This window comes from Symphalangus syndactylus, chromosome 6 (genome assembly GCF_028878055.3).
Source record: "Symphalangus syndactylus isolate Jambi chromosome 6, NHGRI_mSymSyn1-v2.1_pri, whole genome shotgun sequence".
NCBI classification, from domain to species: domain Eukaryota; kingdom Metazoa; phylum Chordata; class Mammalia; order Primates; family Hylobatidae; genus Symphalangus; species Symphalangus syndactylus.
The window spans coordinates 102167066-102186158 of record NC_072428.2 but is presented as its reverse complement, the minus strand read 5'-3'; the positions used below and the strand labels follow the sequence as shown (position 1 = coordinate 102186158).

The following is a 19093-nucleotide window of genomic DNA, read 5'->3' as shown; positions in this document are numbered from 1 at the left end:
CCTAGAAAAGTCGGAGAGCAGTTGATAAGGGCCTCATGAGATGCTGAGAGCAGGCTGTCTCTTCTGCATTATCAGATGGCTGTTGCAGGTGGAGACAAGTGTCCACTTGATCACAGGCAGTGATTACACAGACTAGGCTGGTTTGGAGGCAGAGTTCTTTGTAAGTACTACGCCATGACACTGCTGAGCTGAAAGTCCTCTTGCAGACTCAGAATTTGGGACTGGCAGGGGAATTTCAGTTCATTTGTCTAGCTCCTTTGTTTTATAGAGGAACCATCTGAAGGCCAGTGAGATTAGGGAGCTTCTTTGCTTACCTTTAATGTTTATTACATATTACATAGCTAAATAGTCAAATCAGAATTCACCCACATATACTGTTTGGATAAGAAATGAGATAATACATGGTTATGGCTCAGACAAGCTGTCATCCCAGTTTTAAACAACTCCTGTGAAAGAATGAGTTTTCCCATGTAATGCAGTTTTTGGTTCTTAGATTTTTAAGCACACTCTTAAAATAGTATTCTCAATAATGAAAGAACCCGACTATTGAAGATCAGAGCGTTTAACGGTAACGGCCACAGCCTTAAACCATACCCTCATTCACTCACCCAGTGATTATTTACACCCAGCCACACCCTCGTTCACTCACCCAGTGATGATTTACAGTGAGGATGTGGAGATTCTGAGAGGTTGATATCCTGACCCAGGTCACACAGGTAATAAGTGATGAGATTGGGGTTCAAATCCATGTGTCAAAATGCCAGGCTTGATGCTGTTTTCCTTTCCTACACTTGAGCGTCTTGAGAATGAAACTTGGATCACACCAACATTTAAGAGGAGGGCTAAGAAAGAAGGTGTGGAGAAGGCTGGCGGGTGTGACAGAAGCAGTAGAAGATTCAAGAGAGGAAAGATTCCTGGAAGGCAATATGAATGTGGCCACATTGAGGGCACTGGAGATCTTAGTAAAGCAGTTTCAAAACACAGCAAAGGCTGGATTGCAGGGGCTGAGGAAGGTGAAGAAATGAAGTCTATTAGTAGTACTGCTGTGTTCAAGAAGGTGATGAGGAAAAAGAAAGGAGAGCCAAAAGTGTGGGAGGCAGCCCTGGGTGTACGAGGGTGTTCCTGAGTGGTAGGAGCTGTGTACAAAACTGTATTGGGAAGTCCATGCCCCAAGACTTCTAAGAGAAACATCAGTAGTGCAGTTTGGAAAGGCAATTCTGAGTACAAGTTTGTCTTGAAGTCTTTTAAATTGCAGTCAATCTACTGTCAGTTCAGTTGCTGATCCCTTGTAAGAAGAGGTCTCTGAAAGTTAAATGAAGTAATCTGTCAAGATATATAGACCCTTGATTGTTTTGCCAGCAAAATGCTTCTTGCATGTCATTATGAGGCTAATGGTATTCATGGTTATAGTTAGAAAATGATATCATAAATTAGTGCTTGGCTAAATGTTCTTAATTGGTTTCTATCCATATAGTTATTTTGTTCTGTCTCATGGACTTTGGCTTGTGTTTTCTGTCCTGTGTTTTGACCTCTACTGTTAATTTTGTTTTGAGATCATAAAAGGGCATGAGACTTCTCTAAAAGCTCATTGCTTATTGGCATGTTTTCATTTTTGACAGATTCGTGTGTTCCTTTAGGTTTTTAAAATATACATTCCCAACAGTAGCAATAACTTATTTTGGGGATTGGAGTTATATCTAAATCTCACTCTGAAGCAAAATTATGTTTCCCTCCTAAAATTTTGGCCTTTTAAGAATCATTTTCTTTTGATGTGAATTGTTAGTTGATTTCAGTGTGCATAGTATTTCATAGGAGATATCTTCTCCCTTTTTGTGTGTTGAAATGCATTTTCTTTATTTCTCCATATTTGCCTCCTTTCTGACTCAAGCTTTACTTACTATTCAGGGAAGAATCACTGAGCTTTATTCCCTCTATAATTCCTGGAGTTGCCAGAAAAGGACTAATCTGTGCGTACTTTCTCTGTATGGATACACCATCCTAGTCCTGTCCTGCCCTGCAAAATGTTTCAGAAACCAATTAATCTAAACCATTAATCTATAATTAATTGTGATCCCCCTCCCCATTCCAAGTGGTATTGTGCAAGTGGGAATTGTGGTGGCTGTGTGTTTAGACCTGTGGGAGGGCCCAGTCATTACTAAATAAAGTGTCTCCGTTGATTACTGCACAAGAAGACTGCTTTTATGCACCACATACTATGCTAGGCTCTGGATTCATAATGATAAGCAAATGGATGCAGTCCTTTCTCTTGAGAAACTTACAGTTTATGGAAAAGAAATCTGCTCCAAACAATATAGCAGAAAGGTAAACCAAGCCTAATAACAAGCAGGAAATATATTCCTCATTTATTATTGAACACATATTTATTAACTACTATGGGCCCGGCATTTGGAGGAGGCAGTGAAGAAAGCAGTGAAACAAAAGGGTCACAGTCCTTTAAGGAGCTCTCAGGCAGTACCTTTGTTTATATCTATTATTGGGTGATAGCATTGACATATTGTGTATTATTTTAATAAATTTCATATATATGAAATGCATATTTATAATACTTAATCTAAGAAGTTGGCAAAGTGTGTGAACAGTGATTTTCTTAGAAAGATATAAAATTAAAATATGACAGAGAGTTCCAGCTATCAAATTATACTTCCTATTTATATTCATTTTTCCTAGTCAATAACATGTAATAATAAGCTGTAATGGACATGACTGTCTTCATATATTCTTTATCATTTTTTACAGTTATTGCCAGTTTCCGAGGAACCGTTCCATATGGCCTGTCATTGGAAATTGGAGATACAGTTCAGATCCTGGAGAAGTGTGATGGTGAGTAGCCTTATGAACAACCTCCTCAACATACGGCTGTTCATAAAGTCTACAAATTCTGTCCATACCTCTATTAATCTCTGGAACTTTTCCAATAGTCACCGCAAGTCATTTTTGACAAAATTATTTCCTGCATTTTCAGTGTTTGGCTAATGGAAAGGCATCATTTCCTATTTTTAAGCTGATTATAATATTATTTCCTTATAGTCATTAGATGCAAACAGAGAAAGCAGTTGAAGCTACCGTGTCTGTGGGAGTTCTTGACTCAGTGCCAAACTAGAAGGTTTTTCTCAGAATCCTCAGGATCTAGTAGATCCCACAGGACAGGAAGAAGCAGAGCCCCAGTGCAGACATGGCTTACCTGGAGTTGAGTAGCCAGATGCCTCTGGAGGGCTCCTGCCCAGGCCAACTCTGCTCCAGACCTATAGTTTCTTCCCCTCGAACTTGGAATAAAATTATTCAATGCACTTGAATAATATTAGTAGAATATATTGTCTGACCTTGTATGATTATTATTAATTTATGTAGTAGGTAACTCATTTAAGATACCTAATAGTTCTCAAATGTTTCCATTCCTGTTCCATGAAACATCCTTAAACGCTAGTCCTTAAAAAGATTTCTGATCAAATGACTACTTTTTTTTGTTTTTTGTTTTTTTGTTTTTCTTTGAGACAGGGTCTTCCTTTGTCACCCAGGTTGGAGTGCAGTGGCATGATGATGGCTCACTGCAGCCTCGACCTCCTGGGCTCAAGGGATCCTCCTGCCTCAGTCTCCCAAGTAGCTAGGACCACCGGGATACTCTATTATGCTTGGCTAATTTTTTTGTTTTTTATTTTTTGTAGAGACGGAGTCTCACCATGTTGCCCATGCTGGTCTCAAACTCTTGGCCTCAAGTGATCCTTCCACCTTGACCTTCCAGAGTGCTCAGATTACAGGCATAAGCCACTGCACCTGGCTTTTCTTTTTTCTTTTTTTCTTTTTCTTTCTTTTTTTGAGATGGAGTCTTGCTCTGTCACCCAGGCTGGAGTTCAGTGGTGCCATCTTGGCTCACTGCAACCTCCGCCTCCTGGTTCCAAGTGATTCTCCTGCCTCAGCCTCCCGAGTAGCTGGGATTACAGGCACATGCCACCACACTCAGCTAATTTTTTGTATTTTTAGTAGAGATGGGATTTCACCATGTTGGCCAGGCTGTCCTCGAACTCCTGACCTCAGGTGATCCACCCACCTTGGCCTCCCAAAGTGCTGCGATTAGAGGTGTGTGTCACTGTGCCCGGCCACCCAGCTTTTCTTGTTAACAAAATGACTACATTTTAGAACCCCATTAGTATATCCCAAAATACTCATGTTTTTTCTCTTTTAAGGTTTTCCTTACTAGGAATTTATATTATGATGACATTTTATCATATCAAGGTTTATTATAGATGAAACTGTATTCCCCCAAACAGAACTATGACATTTAGACCCTAGCATTAGATGGTGGTGATATTGGAACGTTTATTCTGTCCACTGTGATTGATACCTTAAGAAATATAATAAGGTTTCCTATGTTATTGCCAGATATATTTTGTCTGTTACTACTTTGTATACAGATAAATATAAAATTTATTTTAAATTGGTGTATGAAACTGGGCTCCATATCTAATAGGAGGTGTTTTGTAATCTAAAACTTTTTCTGTATAGTATAATTGGACAGAGACCTCTCTATGACATTTTTGCAATTCTCAAGACGTTTTGGTTTTTCATAGAATAATTATTTACAAATGGATGTATTTCTTGGATCTGTCTTTATGGCAGCTGATAAACCCTGAGATATAGAGATTCTGATTTTCAGTTCATTCTGCTCTCCTCAGACTGATTTTAAAACTGTTAGGGATAATATTTTACAATATATCCTTTTAAGAAAATGTATTATGAGGAGGAAAAATGTTTAAATACAAAGCTCAAATATTTGTTTTGTATTAAAATTTTGACTAAAATTTAATCATTGAAAAAATTCTATTAGGCATAATATTTACTACATAGTATAATAATTTTTTTTGCCAATAAGCAAAATGGTCTTTACACTTGAAAAAATACAATATATATCCTGATTTGTTTTCAACTATAAAAAGACATGTGAGGATAGTGCTGCAAAATTGATTCAGAATTGCTGGGAGCTTAAATCCAGCAGTCCTTGAGCCCGCTTATTGGCAAGGGATGCGACCTAAGACCCCCAGGATACCTGCAATCTTGGATGGTACTGAACCTTATACGTCCTACGTTTTTTCCTTTACATGTGATAGTTTAATTTATAAACTAGCCACAGTTGACAATAACTAATGATGAAATAGAATAATTATAACAATATTCTGTTCACAGTTTCATGAATAGAAGATTCATTTTTACCTAGATTTTAGCAACCTCAGCATATGATTTTTTTTTCTTTCCTTATTAAATTCAAGAACTTTCACCTTTTCACTTAAAGCACTTTATGGCTTCTCTTTGGCACTTCCCAGTTGCCAGCATCACTACTCTTGTGCCTTGGAGCCGTGATTAAGTAAAATAAGGGTGACTTGAACACAACGACTTTAAAACTGTGATCCTCAGTCTGGTAACCGAGAGGGCTAGTAAATAACTAATGGGTAGGTAGCACTGACAGTGTGGATATGCTGAACAAAAGGATGATTCATGTCCTGGGCGGAACTGAGCAGGCAGGCACGGGATTTCATCATGCTACTTAGAATGGCATGCAGTTTAAACCTTATGAATTATTTTTGGAATTTTCCATGTAATATTTTTGCACCCAGGTTGACCATGAGTAATTGAAACCGTGGAAAGTGAAACCGCAGATAAGAAGGGCCTACTATAATAGTCATTCTACAGAATAAAAATTATGCTGAGCTCTTGGTCAGCCATTGTGCTGATGAAAATGTGCCAGTTAATTCTGGCAGTGAATGATGGCTTTACTCTTTGTATGATATGAGACTGATCTTAACCCAAGACCATAGGCTTAAGGATGTGCAATTCACATCATGACTGTTGGCCAGGTACTATTATTTGGTGGCAGGGTCTGGCGTTTCTAGTCAGGCAAGTAGAATTTGGAAGTGTATGAAATCTTGTGCAGATTCTTGACTTTCCCTGTGACATAATGTGGCCTTTCATAAAATGGGAAGAAGTGGTACTCAGAGAGTTCAAGTAACTTGGCCAAGATTAAACAGACAATAAGAAGCAAAGCCAGAATTGAAGCCCAATGCTCTGATTTTAAAGCCTTTATTCACATTATGGATGTTTCTGTTGTTTATAAAAATTTTTGATACAGTTTTTAAAAAATGGTTCTATTAATAGAATTCTTATGTTTGGTCACTCGAGCTATTTTGTAGCCTAAGGCCAATACTTACCATATTTATCCACAGAATCTTTACATGTATGGTAAAATTCCATCGGCAAAGAACAGATTGATTTATTATCTTTAAAATATTACAATGGTTTATCAAAATATGACCATGATTATTTTTCCACAGGCTGGTACAGAGGATTTGCCTTAAAAACCCCAAATATCAAGGTAAAAATTGTTATTTCTAACTATAATTATGAAATTTATTAAGAAAGATAGTTATTTAAAATTTTTTTATACAATTGAAATTACAGTTGGGACTCAGTTGAAAAGCCAAATGATAATGCAGATTTTTATAATTTTGGAAATTCCTTTGAACTTGGATTATAGTTAAGATATGCTACTCAAATGATAATCCTATTTAGCTCTTGAAAATTGTACTGAGAAGACCTTAATAAGTTCATTATATATAAACAAAATCTTTTTGAAGTGGTAGTTTCTCAGAGGGCTAAATTAAAATTCAGGCAGGGGAAATATATATGCCAAAAGAAATATTAAATAGCAGTATTTAATCTTTATGTTTTCCACGGTATCATTTGTAAAATATTGATATGCAGAAACAAGTATACTTAGCAGCATGTTAAGAGTCCCTTTGGGTTTGGGGGGCTGAAGCCAGGAAAACAATATTATTAAAAAACTCATCTTTCTTACCATTTCAGGCAGAAATTAAGATTCATTATCCTTGATACATTTCTATAAATCCTCAGGAATTATAGCAAGAAGTAATGTCATTTTTGTTTTATTTGTATAGTTTGTGATTTTGACACTAATCCTTACTAATATCTGTGTTTTTCTATCTTACTCTAATCTCCTCAGTCTTCACCTATATTTCCTACTTTCTCTAATATTTTCATATATGTCATATTTTTTTTGGTTTAATTCTAGCTTTGGGATTGTAGATAAGAAATCTGTATTTTCATTCTCAAAATACACTTTTGCCTTTTTCCTTAAATATGCCATTTTCTGGATCATTCAACTGTGTTTAATTACTTCATGTATTTTAGGTTATCCTAAAGGGGAACCGTAAGGGACAAAAGAGTATACAAATTTAATTTTTTAAATACTTTAGTCCTCATTTAACATTGTTTTTATATATCTATGAGGCACATGCAAATATAGCTTCAGTATTTAATGAATTCATTTAGACCATGTTTGGGAAGGAAACTTAGTATGATTTCTCTGTTATTTCTGTCACTTGTAATAAACCTCAAGTCTGACTTTTCCTGATTAGTTAGAATTACTCTATTTGTTGATCCTACCATATTGAAGAAAACAAGTGAGTTTTAAAAATCTACATATATATGTAGATTTACTACTATTGAATAGAAAGAATTTGCCTATTAAATTTTATTTTATACTTGGATCCACAATGGTGATATATATATTCAAATGACATTTATTTTCTTAAATATTTAATTGAGTTTGTCATTTAATTATACATTAGAAATTCTTCAGAGGATAATTGCCATTTAATGAACAATCAAATTGATGCTCATTTTTTTGTTCTTGTTTCTTTCAATTTCCCATTTAGAACAAAGAATCAATTTCCTTGCCCTATCATTTCCCTACAATAAAAAGCTTCAAGCTAACATGGCTTCTTTTGTTTGATTTCTGTTCCATCAGAATGGCAGTATGGTGATTAACTGCTGCTGCGTTGTCATCAAAAATCTTCCATAACATAGAATACACATATTATCTCTAAATTTGCAGTGATATTTTTTGTATGTATATTTTCAAGAGAAATATGAATGTTTTGGGGAGAAAAAAAGAACTACCATCAAAACAAAGAACCTTTCAAAACTATGCAATACATATTTTAAAAACTCTTATTCAGTATAACATGATTTTTATGTAGAATTCCTGAAATTTTCTTATTTTTCTGTTTAATAAACAATATATTTTCTGAGCAAGATTTAATTTTTTTGATCATATTTGTTTAGAATGTCTGTAAATTTGTGAAGTAGTTAATGGTAGAAAATGAAAGGATGGATCTTAAGCCACAGTAGATTTCATCCAAGAGAATGTGGTAGAGATGTTGCTTTTCCCTATTCCTGATGTTGTCGTGGTTGTATGGCTGTGTTTTATATAAATGACTTGTGAAACCAACCCTGCCTTAACAGCTGGCATCGTAACCTTCATGTTTTCTTTTCCAGGGTATATTTCCTTCCAGCTACGTTCACTTGAAAAATGCCTGTGTAAAGAACAAAGGGTAAGAAATATGTTTTATTAGTAGTTGGAGGATTTTCACAGAACCTTTGCTTCTTTTGGAATTTGAAAGGCATAGTAATTGTCTTGAAAAATGAACTGTAGAAGATCATACCATTGTCTGTGTTCTTTGTTAAAGATATATTGCATTAAGACCATTGGTGGAGAAAATTAAAGAACCCCATCTGTGCATGCTGGACAACAGGATCTGAGAGACTGGAGGTCTCTCAGTGTCCACAAATCAGGGAATCAGCCTACGCTTGAGCAGAAGGAGTTGGTTCCTTTTGGTTTCTTGCTACTTAGGGAAGCATGTCAGTCAGACCCATTAAATGCTGTCATATTATCTCAAACCCCAGGAATTTCCTAGGTTCACCACTGATTCTAAGATGCATAGTGTGTCTTTCTCTAAATGGGCATAATAACATATTCTTGTGTGACCACTTCACAAAGCCATTATTCTATTTTGGAGAACATCATTTATATGATACTTTGTTTGATTGAGCTCATTGATCACCTAGTATTTCTAATACATTAAAAAATCTTCTAGTCTATTTCTGAAAGGATTCGAAGTGGTGGTCACTTTAACATAATTCTCATAAGATGTAGCAGGATAAAACAGAAGAACTTGCTTGTGTAAATAGTTAGCATGAGCAGATCATTCATTATAAGGGGCCATGGATTTACACACCAACATTTAGTGTCAGTGTCACAAGGAGTATTCACATGATCATGGCATAATTTTCATCTTACAACAACAGAATACAGATTCAGCCATAGAAATTATATTTTTTCTCAAATCGTGATAAATAGCAATTTATTATTTGAATTCTTAAAGCATAGTCATGGCATTTTCCAACTTGAGTCTTATGATAAAAGTTCCAAAGAGGCTATTCAAATAATTTCCCCCTCAATAAAGATACGGTATTAAGTTTCAGTTCAGTGAAACAGCCTCTCCAAGTGGCTAAGAGTCTATGGTATCGGAATACTATGCAGCCATAAAAAATGATGAGTTCGTGTCCTTTGTAGGGACATAGATGAAGCTGGAAACCATCATTCTCAGCAAACTATCGCAAGGACAAAAAACCAAACACCGCATGTTCTCACTCATAGGTGGGAATTGAACAATGAGAACACGTGGACACAGGAGGGGGAACATCACACACCGGGTCCTGTTGTGGGGTGGGGGATGGGGGGAGGGATAGCATTAGGAGATATACCTAATGTTAAATGACGAGTTAATGGGTGCAGCACACCAACATGGCACATGTATACATATGTAACAAACCTGCACATTGTGCACATGTACCCTAAAACTTAAAGTATAATAAATAAATAAATAAATAAATAAATAAATAAATAAAGTCTATGGTATAAATACTTTGAGAGTTCCCTATATGGGTAAAACTTAAAGAATCTCAGAGACCATGACTCTACATGTCTTATATATGTGAGCTGCTTTAAGCATGTTAATAGTAGCAGTCAGTAATAGTAATTATTGAATAATAGATTAAAAGCATAATTCTAATTCTAATAATTACCACTACTACTACTGATCTTTTAAGAAATGTGTGTCCTTCAAAAGTGTGCAGCTGTAATCCACCAGAAGCATCAAGCCAAGTTGTTGGTCCTTTTAAAACTTTCCTACTGGGCTAGATGTGACACCATTCAGCCCCCCTCCAGTAAACCAGAGGATACTTCAGAATACACTCCAGCCATGTGCTTACTCTTTGTTCTGATCCTTCTGTGCTAGTGATCTGGGCTTGGCAATGTGAAAACACCATGGGCTACCCCTGTTCCTTAAAGTGTCCATTTGAGCAAGCCTGTGCAACCAGTCCTCTTTGCTGCCCTTGTCCCAAGCCCAACCCTGACCTCCCTCAACTCTGCAGTGCAAAGGGTATTATATGCTCTGACCAAGGAAGAGAAAAGAGAGAATGCTATGCTAGCAAAGATGATGTCAAGCATCTCTCCACTTAATCAAAGTCTATCCCTCAAAGTGAGTTGGGGTAGGGTATGGTTTTTAAATAAGTACCTCCTTTTTTTAAATCCTGGTTAGTAACTGGTGTATATCTGATCCCCTTCCATGAGCCCCAGGAAGTTTAAATGTGGGTAAAGGTACCTAAAAATTTGGTGGTGTAAGTTAAAGACTCTCTTATGGGGTCTCCACCTGACACCAAGTATGATGGACATTGTGCAGCAGAAGAGCAGAAAAGCCCAACATTAGTTTCTATAAAAGAATTATTGGAATTGACTCAGACCCTAGGTCTGGGGCTGTTACTGGGAGAAAAACTTTGGCCTGAAAACATTTGAGAGCATGTATTGCCAGGTGATTGCTTTCCCAGAGAGGAACATCTTTGGGGTTTTGGTATTACCTGTCTTATTTTAAGTGGATTTACGGCCCACTAGGATGAAATAATGGAAAAGTCCATCCCAGAATAACTGAACAAAATATACTTTCAGTGGTAACTACTTACGACAGACTATTTGAACACTGATTTTGGTTTTGGAATAATTAATAGAAAACAGTCGCCTTGCCTAAAATGGCAATTTTATGCTTAAAAATTTAAATTTTGCTTGGACAACCCCCAGTCAACTTCTCGCAGACTGAATTGCGTGTATGTTCTTTCTTGTGTCTTCAGATCAATGTAGGACTGATGGAGGTCAATTAAATTATAGTTTACGGACAGGGAGGCCACTTCTGTATTGTTTAATTCCTACTGAGGTCATGTCACTTTTTAAATGTTAAGTAGGATGTCAAGTTTTCCTGGAAATTCAGTGTTTCCTCCTGGACCGTGTATAGGATCATTTTATAATCTCCATCTCCAAATATTCATCATTTAAATTGCAACAGCTGCTTCGAAAGTAAAATAAATGTACTACCATTTAAAAATGTCATATGCAGACTTAATAAAAGGTTCTGTATCTGTCACAGTTTATATATTACTGTTTACTTTTATTTCTAGTTTAAAATCCCAGTTTTACATTTTCAGCTGCGTTTAAGCTCTAGAAAGAAGGAAAATATTCATAGGGCAAGTATTTTAGCAGCACTGTGAAATGAGGAGCTGAAACTCTGTTGGGAAAAGAATCAAGGCAAGATTTTAGTTTCCATGTGTCTGACAAGAAGATTTTACAAAAGACAGTTATATACACTTTGGACATAACATGAAAAAAGAATCACACAACAGTTATTAGCCTCATGCTAAGAAGTAATTTCCCCTTGATCATTAGACAACATGGTTCTGTGTCTAATATGTCATTACTTTCTATGTATTAGACGTTTTCTTGAGAAAAATATACTGAAATAAAGAAAATAGTCTCAATCAATATATCAGTAGCATTCTTTGGGAAGCAGTGGTAGTAATAGCCACTTAACCAGTTTCACCTGCACACACACACACACACACACACACATACACACACACACACACACACACAGAGAAAGAATTTGAAAAAAGAAACTGGGGATGAAGATTATTATATGCCAAAGGTAGGATACAGAGGACAAATTAAATCTTCTCAGCTGGGCACGGTGGCTTACACCGGTAATCCCAGCACTTTGGGAGGCTGAGGCAGGCAGATCACAAGGTCAGGATGTCGAGACCGTCCTGGCTAACACGGTGAAACCCCGTCTCTACTAAAAATACAAAAAATTAGCTGGGTGTGGTTGCAGGCGCCTGTAGTCCCAGCTACTCGGGAGGCCAAGGCAGGAGAATGGCGTGAACCCGGGAGGCGGAGCTTGCAGTGAGCCGAGATGGCGCCACTGCACTCCAGCCTGGGCGACAAAGCAAGACTCCATCTCAAAAAAAAAAAAAAAAAATCATCTCTTTTATTTCCCCCATGCCCTCATGCATAGTCTCAACTTCAGGACCACCATACACACCCTAGTAGATATTGATATAAATATTTTCCAAGGATAGTTTCTGACTTTTAGAGAAGAAATGAGAAGACTATGTTACTCTAATCAGAAAGAGGAACATTTTGGAACGAATATTCAAATATCGGTGATGTCATAAGCCTTAGGTTCTATGCTGTATGATAACATTACTTAGAATACTAATCATTTCTCATGGTCCTAGTTTGCAAATAATAAAAATTAAGTGTTACTGAGATCAAGGGAGTATTCAATTAGTATCTCAGTGTCTAGTTACTTATAACACAGAGTTAGTTTGGATGCCCACAGCCATCATGTCCTGGTGATTGAATGGTGTTCCTTTTACTCTCTTTGAGTCCTATAGTCACAGCCCTTGGAGTTTATGTAGCCCAGTGACCCCGTGTTACAGGTGAAGGCTTTTGGCCTCGGGTTAAATGAGTTGCTGCCTAGTCATGAACTGGTACTGGAGTGCAACCCTTCTGATGCTGTTCCTTCTTCACCACGCTGCTCAAACTTAATCTGCTTGAAGTGGCTGGTCGTTCTGGTATTGTCCTACCACAACCCACGTAGCATTCCTCACATTAACTTACAACCAGATCCTGGTTACTGTCTGTAGAACCAACAATAGCTAGGCAGCTTTCTTTCCCAGTTATCTGTTAGAGTATTTAAAACAAAATTGTTGTCTATGGTATTTACATATATACTTTTTCTTTTTTAATTTCACAGACAATTTGAAATGGTTATTCCCACTGAAGACTCTGTTATCACAGAAATGACATCAACATTAAGAGACTGGGGAACCATGTGGAAACAACTCTATGTGGTTAAGTAGCTTTTTAATGACATGATTTTTCGGGTAAAGAATTGTTTTAAGAAATACATGAACATGAGTAAGCATTGACTAATATAGCACCTTCTGCAAGTCTCTAGGATTCCTTGGGGATATAGATATTAACAAGACAGTCTTGTTGCAATCTCTGTGTCCACTGAGCATGGGTTTTGTGTTATTTTTCAATACCATAGGAATATAAAAGATTATTTTCCTGGCATCTAACCCAAATAGGATGGTTTACATGGACCTATTGTTGAACCTCCTGAATATTTTTAATTTCCAGGGAAAAATAAAATTCAAGACAATTTTGGTGGCATTGGTATTTTATCAAATTCAAATTCTGTAAGTCAAATATTCTGTAAATGACAGACTTCTTAGCTAGTATCAATGAGAATATTCTAAATATACTAGAGAAAAGTGTTTCTTGAGGGGAAGAAGGATCTGTGTTTTGGAGATACATAGTATATATTTATTTACTTACTATAAGTAATCACACTGGGAACTTATGTGGCAAATGCCATGGTAAGTACTCTTTGATGCAGTATCTTCTTTAATCTTTATACTACTCAAAGAAATAATAATGATGATCACATCCAGCTTATACATGAGAAAAATGAGGCACAGAGAGTGAAGTACTCACCCTACATCAAGTAATGGGAAAGTGGCTGAGCTGGGGTTCTGGTGTGAATATGGTGCTGTCACTCTGAACCCCACTGTAACTGTGGAAGTCTAGGGGTGGTGAAATACTGGGGAAGACCTCATGCTATTTCTTCTTTTATTTTTAAAGAAATTTGTAGAACGGCTTAATCATTTGAAGGGATGAATTCAAAATACAAACGTGTACCTATCCTGACAAAATGATTTAAAGCAGCCTGTCAAAGAAAAAATCCAAATTAGTGAGGGACACTGGCAGAATGATAGTGTTTATTGTCTGTTACATCTAAAATGCAATAGGATATTTCATTGAGGTAAGAAAATCTTACAGAGTCACTAGTGAAAACCCTTTGATGCTGGACTTCTCTGATGAAACCCTCCTGGAGCTGGTAGCTTTAGAACTCACTATGAAAATCCACAAGACAACCTTAGGTGAATTAGCAGAGGATAGGTTTTGTAAATAACAAAGTCAAGATAACCGACCTCGAGGGCTCTGTGCTAGGGCAGTGCAAAGAAATGCAGATCTCCTTTTTAAATTTTTTTTTTTAATATTGGAAAGAATTCAAAATCCAAGTATTATTTCACTTAAAGTAACATTGTGCATGGCACTAACATGGAAAAAGAAACTATTTGAAATGCTCAAACCACTGCATTCTAAATACCCGACATAAGAGTTATAAAAATAATGACAATGTGAGTGTTGTCCATTAGCTGAACTAGAACACAAGCACTTTTCCTTTTATATAGCTACTAGTGGGGAACAAAGTTGAATTTCCTCTGGATTCTGCCTTATCTAGCTATTTTTACCTGTGTTCGAGGTTTCAAATGTCTATTTTGGGGAGAGACTTCGTTGGTTTGAAAATCTATGTGTTGTAAACTCTATAAGTAAACTCCTCTCCTCCCAGCGTTCTGAGTAATTGGGAAAGAGATAATTATCTAAATGTTTCCCTGGACACTGGAATGGTAGTCAGTTACATTATAAACAAATATTAAGTTTAACTCAGAGGTATTAGATTTTGGGCGCTAGGAGTGAAGCTACCTTGGCCACATCAGACCTTTGGTTTCTCTTTTCCTGTTGTAAATGTTTTGTGCCAAATGTTTTGGTTCAAGTTCCTCATGCTCAAGTGTGTTTAGGTTATTTTCCATCCTCTTTTCCAACAGTTTTAAGGCACCTAGCTTCTCTACTGGAAGATGTTTGATGAGGGCCATGATATTTTATAAATTGTTAGCAATTTATATGACAGTGCTTAAAAGCACATGGTGAATGCTTGAAAAGTGCTAGTTGCTCTTTAAATAACGTTGCTAAGGACCTAAATAATGGTCTTTAAAAATACCACTTAATAATCAGTAATGTAACCATAAAAAGTTTAGGAGAAATATAGCAGCCATCTTTTACTGAGTACTTTTGTGCAGGCCCTGCGCTGGACATTTTACATCTCTCTTTCCTGGGGCTTTGCCAGGCAGTTTTTATTCTTGAATCTTATCAATGATAATTTACCTAGGGTCTCATGCTGAAGACTGAATCTAAATCTAAGTCTGCTGCTGCCAAAACCTGTACTGTTTTCATTTTAAGGCAAATAAAAGTTCATCGCTTTCTAAAACACTAAAGTACTCTCAATTAACTTTTGCTATATTTTTTATATGTTTCCAGAATCTCTTGATGTTGTTTTATTCCAAGTGTTTAATATTGTACCCTACCTGTTTTCATTTAGCACTGAATCAAAAGCATTCTTCATATATCTGAATAGCCTTCATAACTATCCAATGTTTAAAGAATCATGATTTTATGACTAGATGTTCAGTTGTAGAACTTTTTCTTACACTAGTAGAGCAGGTTTGCTGGCCAGGCCTGCAGTATGTCAGCATTCTTGCCACATCTGGGTTTTCTTCCCTTAATTCTTCTTAATGTTCTCTTAAACTTAAGTACTAGAGATGACATCACAGAAAATCAAGTCCATCCTACTAAACAACTACAGAATGCCTTTCCCAAGAGCAGGCAGGTGACTTTCTCCCTGTGACAGTCAGTTGAAAAAGGTGCTGTCTCTCTTCTTTGCTACATGAGATTTGACTTGTTTAATAACTTGCTTATATAATTGTATTGACTTCGGTGGACTTTTCCTTCCTACACTGACTTCCTCAAGTGTTTGTATCGCCTGTACAGAACCTACCTCTTGAGATCCACAAAAATTAACATGTTTAAATCAAGCTATTCATTCATGCATTCTCCAGCTGTTAGGGATACACAGGCAGACAGCCATGTGATTGGGCACTTACAGCCACGGGGAGGACATGGACACTGAGCAGTTAGTTACAAGAGTATTGTGTTACAGTGGCCTTGTAATGGCTTGTATGGGAGTGTGTAACGTGAGTTAAGAGTGAGAAGCAATAGAAGAATGGGCCCAACAGAGTGCTTTCGGAGTTGAGAGACAAGCAAGATGATTTATACTGAGGAGGATCAGGGGTGACATCGTGGAGAATGCTTTTTGTTTCTCTGGCAAGTTCGTCTGACCTGCACATCACGTGAAACATTCAAGACACCAAGTACTGAAAAAGGAGATAACACGTCACTACTTTTTAAAATAAAAAGTACGTGATGTCTGAATGTCTTTACCCATCACCCAGAATTTGATATTTCTGGCAGCTTACAGCTGTAGAAGACTTTAGAAGGATGATAACCTCAGTACTTTCATATCACTGCTCATGAAGTCCACTCCTAATTTTTGTGGAAAGTAAAAGCATAGCTGCTGGTTAAGAAAGACAAAGGGTAAAGACTTAGATAAGATTTACTCTGTTGTCTCTGGGGTAAGGGATATATATTTTGGTTTTGGGGAAGAAACAGTATTTGTAGAGGGCTCATTCTGGACCAAGCCCAAAACAATAACAGTACTCTAGTACTAATAACAGCTAATACTTACATATTTTTTCTGGGCCAGGCATCATTCTCAGAGTTTTAATAACTCATTAATCCTCACAACCACCCTGGGAAGTAGGTACTATAATACCTGTTTTACAGATGAAAAAAACAAGCACAAAAATGTTAATGAATTGTCAAAAGCTTTTTCAGCCAGTAAATGGCAAAACTGAAATTCAGATTGAAGTTGTTTGGCTCTAAGTAAGTTGATATTCTCTGCCGCTGTGCTGTAGTGCTCTCTGCACAGTTGCTACCACTAATCCGTAAAACAGGCTTGCAGAAAGTGCTGTCCATGTACAGATGACAAAATTGATTCTTAAAGTCTGTACCACTAGTAAGTGACAAAACCAGGATTTTAACTTGTCTTCTTTCCAGTAAACCACGGAGCTTAAATTGAATTCCACAGGAGATTATCTTGAATCTCCATGATTGTTTAAAAGTAAGAAAGAAAGCATTACCTTTTTAAAAGTCTAAATACTGGCCCAATAATAGCAGTGCATATCCATCAATGAATGAATTTTGTGCCCAACTTCTGATAGGGGATCCAATAAAGTATTGAGACCAATGTGCAAGAAATATAATTGGAAAACAATGTCTTCCATCTCATCAGCTTTAGTTGCATGCAGCCATGGCACAGAGAAGAGAGAAAAGAATGTGAGCAAAAGTGATCAGGGAAGATTTCCTGATGGAGGTGGAAGTCAAGCCGAGCCTTCTTGGGTAGTAGCATTTGAGTAGTGTTTAAAAAATAAGTAAATAAAAGGAGCACGTGAGAAGTAAAGTTGCATTTCTGGACATAAGAGCAGTGTTGTGAAACTTAGATGAAGCATATAGAGAAGGCAGCGAGTGTGTTTGAGGACAGTGAGCGAACAGTTTGTCTATTAACGGACCTCTGTCCAGAGTGGCAAGCACATAGCGGGTAACCAGAATGGGCCTCTTCCCTTTCCTTTTTGGTTATGCCACAACTCAGTATGGGGACTGACTGCCAAATCTCCACATTTATGTACTTCTTAGCGCAATGAAGGCGATCTCTTCCACCGGCTGTGGCACATCATGAATGAAATCCTGGACCTGAGGCGGCAGGTGCTGGTGGGCCACCTCACCCACGACCGGATGAAGGACGTGAAGCGCCACATTACTGCCCGGCTTGACTGGGGCAATGAGTGAGTATTGAGCATCACAGGGCGGCCTCTAGTAGGTGAACACAATGGAAGTGACATAGGCCTGAGCCAGAACGTGGTAATGTCACTGGAAGCAATCCTATGGGCTTTTTCATGTTTCCTGTTTTTGGAGGCTTAGTGCGAACTGTCATTGATAGAGCCGAGAACCATTTCTTCTCAAGCTGGTGTAGGCACTGAAATGTTGTTTATTGTCTAGTATCATATGTGGCCTGATGGTGTGGACATGCTCATGGAAAATGAAATATTCACAGCAATGAATTAGATGTGGCTTCTGGCTAAAATGGATCTTGTTCTCAAATAGGCTTTAGGTTTGGCATGTGGATTTGCTTTTAAAAAAAATCTTTTCAATATCGTGGTAATAGGTCACCAATATAATCCGGAGGGAGACACTAATGTTAACAGCTTCTGTGAAAAGTCTTATGACAAGTGCACTGGTGGGGCCTTTTATTATTGCTGTGATTAGTCCTGTACATACATATTAGCTACTTTGAGGAGCTGCCTGAGAGAACTCAGTAAAAAGCTGTTCTTGACCGAGATTTATTTTTAAACAAAACCGTAAGTGACTAATTTAAAATACCAGCCATGTACTGAAATGGTAAATCTAATCACTGAAAGCTCTGACCAAGGCTGATATTGTACTAAATGTGAATATTAACATAGAAGTGACCAATTAGAATAAGTCACCTTTGACTGAGATCCTAGGGTTGCATGAGGTTTAGGTTTAAAGCAGTGACATGGTTCTTTAATAACTCACATGGCCCTATCTTCCCTTCTTTTCCTTTCTCCAAATCCCCATTTGCTATTTGGACCTTCAGAGGATCTTAGGGCAACAGAAAAAAAAGGAAAGCAGACAGAAATGAAGAAAATGACAGGAAGTGAACCATGGGTAAATTTGCCTCTTACTGAATGTGGAAAAACCAATTTGAAGCAGAATGCCACTTCCCATTACCATAGGAAATCACTTTGTCAGAAGCCAGGTTTGATTCTTCCCAAGATGTTACACACTCTGAATGTGAATACCCAGACCTACTAACAGATTTTTAAACCTCCATCTCACTCAGAGGACTTCCGGTATTTTGTTGAATAGGATGTGCCATTCATCTTTTTACAGACGATGAATAGAAGAGCCCAATTCATTTATCTCTAGAAGATTCATTCCTGTGAGAAATAAAACAGGTACAAATGTGGAGGGGCAGCAAGAGCACTCTGCTTTCTTAGGACCTGAAGCAAA

At 37.2% G+C, this 19093-nt stretch overlaps 1 protein-coding gene across 5 annotated transcripts in view; it reads left to right on the top strand.

Annotated features, from left to right (window-relative positions):
- Positions 1-19093, top strand: part of DOCK4 (dedicator of cytokinesis 4) — a 472131-nt gene that overhangs the window by 197397 nt on the left and 255641 nt on the right. For all 5 annotated transcript variants that reach the window (XM_063642121.1, XM_055283724.2, XM_063642120.1 and 2 more), the window contains exons 2-6: positions 2758-2841; positions 6342-6382; positions 8368-8423; positions 13014-13110; positions 17696-17844. In XM_063642121.1, coding sequence (XP_063498191.1) covers positions 2758-2841; positions 6342-6382; positions 8368-8423; positions 13014-13110; positions 17696-17844 — 427 coding nt within the window. The remainder of the gene's footprint in view (positions 1-2757; positions 2842-6341; positions 6383-8367; positions 8424-13013; positions 13111-17695; positions 17845-19093) is intronic.